At 31.5% G+C, this 8,044-nt stretch overlaps 1 protein-coding gene across 1 annotated transcript; it reads right to left on the bottom strand.

Annotated features, from left to right (window-relative positions):
- Positions 1-2,645: 2,645 nt before the first annotated feature.
- LOC112457638 lies at positions 2,646-5,242 on the bottom strand. Its single transcript, XM_025020810.1, has 6 exons — positions 5,159-5,242; positions 4,512-4,711; positions 4,358-4,412; positions 4,157-4,265; positions 3,854-4,013; positions 2,646-3,430 (listed from the first exon to the last, which is right to left on the bottom strand). The coding sequence occupies exons 5-6, from the start codon at positions 3,951-3,953 to the stop codon at positions 2,646-2,648; spliced, it is 885 nt and encodes a 294-aa protein (XP_024876578.1). The 5' UTR covers positions 3,954-4,013; positions 4,157-4,265; positions 4,358-4,412; positions 4,512-4,711; positions 5,159-5,242.
- Between the last annotated feature and the right edge of the window lie 2,802 nt (positions 5,243-8,044).

Raw genomic sequence — 8,044 nt, 5'->3', positions numbered from 1 at the left:
CGAATTATCTCTGCCAATTATCTCAGAAAGTATTGATCCTAAAGAGGCGAAGTTTTTGAAGTCAGTCTTCGGATAAGGGAAATTAAGGTGCCTTCTAACTCTTCTTTAGGCAATGCGATACAGGTGCTAGTTCAATATAACTCTTTTACTATTTTTCTTCAAATTTTTATTCTTTTTTTTTAAACAGATTATTAATCTTTCCGGATCTTTACCAAACAGTTGCTAGAAAATAAGAATTTCTCGTTTAATTTCAGAAATATTAGTAACATCTTCTGTGATTCATTCTGTGTATCAAAATACATTGTTACTTTTTTATCTTTTAAAATTTTTTTCTTTGTTTACAGGTGTTTGCAAATTTAATAGCGTTTTCTACTGGGAAAACTAGTGCAACACTGGTGCACACTGAGTGCAATTTTATTGTTCCACTGTAAAAATCAGTTCACATATTTTCAGTGTTTAATGTTCTGCTAGCAAAATTGGTGCAAAGAAATTGCACTGAGTGCGACTTTTGCTCCACCGTCTTTCGAGACGGTGGTGGAAAGAGCCAGTGCAAATTGAAATAGAGGTTATGTTCGTGCTTTATGTGTATTTATATGGTATGATATACAATATTATATTACATTATTTTAATAAACTCTATAACAATAAAATTGTTTTTAGTTTTAAACCTATAAATATATATAATAGCTGCGCAGACATTTTACGTTTAAAAATCTTGAAATGTTTAAAAACATAAATAAATAAATAAAATGTTATTATAAAATAAGCAATTTAAGTTCGTATAATTATTATATGTGTTTTTACTCTCAGGTAAAATTATAAAATGGATAATGCCAGTAAAATAGGTGTCTTATTAGAATTATTGTCTACAAGTAGTAGCAGCGAGGAGGATGAGAATGAAATTTTGCTATCGCATATACGCAATTCTATTCCAAAAATAAGGAATTATATAAAAAATGTAATTCATGAAATGTCTGACAAACAGGTAAGTTGAAACTCCGCATATTTTTAATAAAGAAATTGAATTCTATTCTTTTTCAAGTTTAAGGAAAGATTTCGTTTAAATCGAACTACAGTTTACGAAATTATTAATGATTATGAGCAATCTCAGCCATATCTAACTGATAATACACACGGAGGTAGTACTCCTATATCAGCTGAAACTCAAATACTTTCTTTTATTTGGTAAATATTCATACATCTGTATAAATTTTTAAAATATTGCAATTTTTATTATAAAATGTTGAAAATTAAAATCTTTAGTTTTAGCTGCAATAAATGTACTTTAAGAGATGTTTCTGAAAAGTTTGACATAGGCTTATCTACTTTGTTTCGTCACATGGATGGAGTAGTTAATTATTTACTAAATTGTGGAAAAAATATTATAAAAATGGCTGAAACGGAAGAAGAAAAAGAAAATTTATCAAGAGAATTTCAAAAGGTAAAAAATTTAATATTGCTTATTATTTTTTCGTCTAACGCATGCGATTATATTTCAGATTTCAGGATTTCCGAATGTAATTGGTTGTATAGATGGATCATATATTAATATACGCACACCCGCACATAAAATTAAATCTACATATACAAATAGACATGATTTGACATCTGTCACATTACAAGCCATTTGTGATCATAAGAACAGATTTTTGGATGTATTTACTGGAATTCCAGGAAAAATTCATGATGCTCGAGTTTTAGCACTTTCTGACATAAAAGAAAAGCCACCATATATTTGTGAGAAAAAATATCATATTCTTGGTGACGGAGCATATGCCATTAGACTGTGGTTACTCATACCATATAGGGAAACGACGAATTTAAATTGTAGTCAAATCAATTATAATAAAAAATTCTGTGCAACTAGAGTAAAAATTGAAAACACCTTTGGCATTTTTAAAGGTCGTTTTCGTCAACTTTTACGATTAGATATGCATAAAATTAAAAAAATCAGTAAATACATCCTTGCACTTTGTGTTCTACATAACTTGTGTATAGAAGGGAATGATTTCATCAATAATGAGGACTATATTCAGGATGAAAATATCAATTGGGAATCAGAGAGAGAGGATGATATTATATCCCGAAGTGCAGGAGAAGCTAAAAGAAATACCATAAAGGATAGCTTGTTTTTATTTGAATAAAATAATTTCTAATCTTTTATTATATAAACTTCACTTTTTATTGCTCCACATAAATATTGTAATATTAATTACAGTTGAAATAAGTTTTAAACTAATTGTAAAATACGAAGTACAAGTACGTAAATAAGCAGTTTGTACTATTTTGTGCAACAAAAACATTTGTTTTTTTCGTTTTTATAACAAAAAAGTAACTTTTTATGACTTAGAATTAAGCTCAAATATAATCTCAAACAAAAATAAACTTTTTGGTATAAAACTACATTAATGTCTTACGTTTTATCTCCACAGAATTAAAGTAGTTAAGCTCGAATATAATCTCAAACAAAAATAAACTTTTTGGTATAAAACTACATTAACGTCTTACGTTTTATCTTCACAGAATTAAAGTAGTTAAACTCGAATATAATCTCAAACAAAAATAAACTTTGGTATAAAACTACATATTTATCTTTATAAAAAATATCTAATATCTTTAAAAAGTAGTATCTTTAAACGTACACTTTACATATCTTTCTTAAAAAGTTTTTCAATAAGTGCCAGTTTTTCTTTGTGACGTTTTTCCTTGCTCTCTTCTTTTAATTGATGTATCTCCAATAAAGTTTCTTGAACTGATTTCTTTTTATTTTCTTTTGTCTCCTTTTCAATTTTTCTTTTCAGGAAGTGTACAGTTTTTTTCTCTGGAATCATTTTCACTGCACTTGATGAACTAGTAGACTGGTCGCTGCTTGATTCGTTATTTTTTAGTATTCTTGTGTTGTTAATACTCATTAACATCTCTTGCTTGATACTGTCATCTAAGGAAGCGATTTTTTCTAGCTGGTCTTCGTATGGAACATCGACTCTGTCATTGCCAGAACGTTTATTATGCTGAATTGCGTCCTTCTTTCTTTTTAATAATGTTTTAAATCGATTTTCTACTTGGATGGAAGTGTACTTTCGGCCTATAGTGTCTTCAATATCTTGAGCAATTTTTTCCCACATTACTTTTTTATTCTTAAACTTTTTCATTGGTCCTACCAGTTTTACATAAATTTCATATTTTTCTAATAGTATTTCGGTATCTTGTTTGCCCCATTCTGATCGTTTTTTTGCACCTCGGGTTCCGTCTTCCTCTGCAGCCTGTTCTAACTCTGACTGTAATTGACAAGATTCCTCTTTATCTGCTTCATATATGACAATTTGCTCATTATTTACAATTTTGTAGATGATTTGTAATGGATCTTGCAGGTTGATAAATTCATTCTCTATTAAGTTTATTAAATATTTAACTGCATATTTATCATCCTCTAAAAATAAATATACTATATTCAACTTTTATATGTAAAACAGTATATGTAATAAAATTATTTAAAACCCCTGACAGACATATTTTACTGAAAGTACTATGAAATTGATGAAAATTAAAATAAAAATTATTTAAAAATTACTGAATATACTTTAACGTAAATCATAATTTCTATTATAAAATGTAATGTAATACTGCGAAATATAAGAAAAGTTATATTATACTGTTAAAGATAAGTAATAACAAATTTTTTGAAATATTAGATCATCATGCATGAAATTTATTGAATTAAACTAAAAACTGAATTTTTATTAAAATATTGATGAAATAATAAAATAGGACCAATTGAGAAAAAATTTCAAGTACATTTTAATAAAATTTTATTATATTTTCAGTAAAATATTTTCATTGAGGACATTTTTACCTTTTATTGATTTGACATCCTTTATTTTCATCTTTTTAGTGTTAAAACAAAAAATGTCATCATTTAGTTGAAATGTCAGTTCGTCACTCGAAGATCCCATCTTATAATAAATAATTTTACTTCACAGATTTCTATATAATACTTTGATGCTTCGAATCATCTATACAATATAAACAGTTTAACGAGGTTAGGCATCTCGGTTCTCGGCGGTGATGCACGAGTACTACAAAAAATGATGTGTTCCACTGAACCGCACTAAACCTGCACTATTAGTTCACTAATGGAGTTTTCATTGAAACCTACCACAGCGCTGGTGCTGCACCAGTTTTCTCAGTGGAAAACGCTATAAGCCACTATTATAGAATGTTCTAAGTCGTTCTCTGTATTACAAGGGATTGTTGTCTAAAAGCCTCTAAAACAAGAAGAATTCAATATAGTTTAGATAAGAGAAAGGTTATAATTTAATATATACATAATTTAATAATAATAAGCAGCTTTACTTACGACTTGCATAAAAGCTTCTTGGTCATTTTTTAGAATTTCCGCAAAAGTAAGAAAACTGTCAATAGAGGTTAAGGAAAGATGTTTTCCAATCTTAATATCTTGTACAGAGTTTTCTTTATGATATATTATATATTGTTCATTGATGTTTACCCACACAGCAAAATATATCACCAAAATATTTAGAAGATATCTGAATGACGGAATATCTGATTGCGCAAGATATCATGAGAATATCTCAGAGACATCTCCAAGATTATAAAAAACCATGATAATTTTATCTCGGATATGATATCTGATTCTGCATATATGTCGGATATTTATGCCTCATTTAAAAGCAGATATGTTACATACAACCTAAATAGCAAGAAGAAAAGAAGAATTTTTTTTTAAATTCTCGATTTATGAAATTAATTCTTTTTCCGTATTTATTCTTTCTTCTAAAATAATTCTTAAGAGTTCATAAGAAATTTATTTTTGTCATTAATTCTGTCCTTTAAATATAAAAGAAGTTTTTTTTTTATAAAAATTTGCAATAAATTTAAAATTATACTTTGATACTATTCCAATATTTTGCATTTTGCCATCTCTGCACTGTATGATATTTCGAAGGTATCACGAAAAATATTAGAGCCAAGTATCTCACAGGCTTGCCTTTTATCCTAGTGCGTAAGGATTTTTGCTTATGAGAAGGTACTGGCGCATGTAGCCGCGTCGCGGCAGCACATGTTACTATAGCGCTCGCCCGAGCAAAAATTTTCTAAATCTTTTCACGGAATGTTGATTTCGCGCTGCGGTCGTTACCTTCGGCGCAGCCTCAGCAAAAGTTTTCTAACAATAAGTCCCCCCTCGCAGCGAGTTGCTTTCGCGCCGCGGTCGTTACCTCCGGCGCCATCCAAGTGAAAATTTTTTAAGTTCCCTCGCTAGTCCAATCGGCAAATACATTTGAAAATCGACTAATTAGGACAAAACTGCAAAAAATTTTAATCGCTTTGTTTGGGTGTCAGTAATGACATACTAAGTTTCCGACCTTCCCCGTGGTGTGCTTTGGCCGCCATCTTGGAAAAAAGGGGTGAAAAATCGGTTTTTTGCGAATATCTCGGTTTCCATTAGATTTAGACTAAAATAGTTTAATAAAATATTGTAGGGAATTAAATTCTCTACAAAAAAAAATTATAGGTTTTTTCTTACGACCAATAGTTTTGGCGCTAGAACTGGGAAAAGTAGGATACTTTTTGTAACAAACGGTTTCAGCAACTTTATCTTGCCGTATCTCACTTCTCAAAGACTGTAGTGTACTTTTGAACTCGTTTCCTCACCACCTTGCGGTAGAGTTAGTGGCGCGTTTTTTTTTTATGTGGTGTCCCCTGTAGGCCTAATTCACTTATTAAGATTATGAGAATTTTTTTACCAGGGTTGTCTTAATTATTCAATAATATAATTAAACTCGTGAAAGTGTCAACGATTTAAAACGGCAAATGCAAATCAGGCACGGAACGTGGTTCGCAAATAAAAAAGAAAAAAACCGTGTATTCAGATGTGATGAACGTTTCGGCTCTTCTTTCGAGTCATCTTCACCATTTATTGAGATAATAAGATTCTATTCCTGCAGAGCTCGAGGCAGAAAGTTCCCTTCTTAAGGAGATGTAGTGACAAGCGAGCTGGTACACACGGTTATAGTGGACATTTCCGCTGAAAAGAAAAAATATATTTAGTCAATTGTTAAAACAGAAAGAGAAAGGAGAGAGCTCACCTCAAGCGCAGCAGTCAGAGAAGTACAAAAATTAATTATTCAAATCTTGTTCTTTCTCTTATAAAAATTTTTCACCGTTTTTGCACCGTTTTTGGACCGCAAGAACGGTCAGTTTGAGTAGTAAAAACGTGCATTTGGTTCAATGAGTACGACCCGTTTTTGAGGCGCAAAAAGTCCCTTTTGCTTAAAAACGAGTGGTTAAAGCGGATTGCGTACGAGTATATCCGAGTAGTAATAACATATTCTTATGAGTATTTTTGAGTGGTAAACACGTGCTGTGTGCGACACCGGTCCAATGCTACGTGCCAGTATCGAGCCAGTATCGAGCCGACACTGATTTCCGATATTCACCCGACATAAAAAAAATTATTTATTTTGAAACCTTTCTTATAGAATCCCTAATAAATAATGATCGGGACCTCATTAGGTTAAAATTCTTAAACCTTTCTTATGGCATCCCTAATAACTAATGATCGGGGCTTTATGTTATGTAAGGCCATCCCTAACAAATTTTTACACGGGATATTGCACTTATAGAAACGTTCAATGCAAATTTCTCGCGAATATTTGAATATTACATTGTACCATTTATCTATATTAGTGAAGGATAAATAGTGTAAGTACTAAAACATTTAACCCTTACGGTACACTTTGAAAAGGTTTTTAAGTTTGTAGAATAAATGTACTTCAATTTAGAGATAAGGAGGAGATAAGGAGTGGGAGTCTTTCAGAATTTATGAGAAATTTTGATGGATAGAAATCGAGCTGACTCTAAATCCCCCTGTATGTACCATAAGGGTTAAAATCGGGCGAAATCCGCGGATATTTTCTTGTGAGTAAAAAAGGAACGTACTAACGTATTGTCACTCATCAACTGAAAAATGAGTATTGAAAACGGACAACCTACTGTGTCCTCATCCTTGTGAGTAAAAAAGGAACGTATTAACGTTGTCACTCATTGATTGAAAAACGAGTATTAAAAACGGACAATCTACTCAAAAATACTCATACGCATACTCGCATATACCTACTCATCACGTTCTTTCGCAGTAGACTGCGCGTGCTTGAGAGTGCAAGAAACGGACACAAAAATGATAAAACGGGCTAAAAACGATTTATATGAGGTGTAAAAGCGGTGAAATATTTTTGTAAGGGTTTTTATGTAGAGGGTTAGCAAATGTCATCTTCCGCAGCATCTTCCTTTTTCTCAATATTATCTTCTTTCTCTGCTTCTTCTGGTTCTTCCTCGTTGTTTGAATCAATCTCATTGTCAGGATCGGTTAATGTCTTCTCAAAATGTTGAACAGTTACGTCGATTTTTTCATTGTCACAGTGATCTATATTATAATGTCGATGTTTGTGCATACTTAACCTCGACAGTTGAAACAAGTCACAGAGCATCGCAATCCAGCTCTTCTGCAATAGCAATTCGCTTTGCAGCCTTTTGTGCATTTGCAGAAGATCTTCTTCAGAATATCCTGCGGAGCGGCTTCCTTCATTGAAAGAACTGAAAATAAACAATTTTTTGTATATTTTCAGCCTCAATCTTGAGGATTTTTTTTTAACTCCGCGCTACTAGCTGCTGAATCTGATGATAGACTCTGAGAGAGTGTTGACGTGCAGTTGCTTCAGTAGGTGGTATAGAAGCAATATTGAACATTACTTTCGACGTAGATTTGGCGAAGCATGAAAATCGATACTCAGCAAGAATACATTTTTGTCCTGCTATGTCAATGTAATCTGGATGAGCATCCGTATCTCCAAAAATTTTTGAAATATTTTGCAAATTTTCATCTTTTTAGAACAGTTTAATAAATTTTATTTTACCCTGCCAGAAAAATGTTGAAGTGGTATCACAATCAGTAAATGCTTGAAGAAACAAAATATGCTCAGCAATATTAGGATTGGAAGGAAGTGTCCCTTGTTCGGTTTCATGA

This window comes from Temnothorax curvispinosus, unplaced genomic scaffold (genome assembly GCF_003070985.1).
Source record: "Temnothorax curvispinosus isolate PA1 unplaced genomic scaffold, ASM307098v1 QBEX01008012.1, whole genome shotgun sequence".
NCBI lineage: Eukaryota > Metazoa > Arthropoda > Insecta > Hymenoptera > Formicidae > Temnothorax > Temnothorax curvispinosus.
The sequence above is the reverse complement of the archived record's forward strand: the minus strand, read 5'-3'. Positions and strand labels throughout refer to the sequence as shown.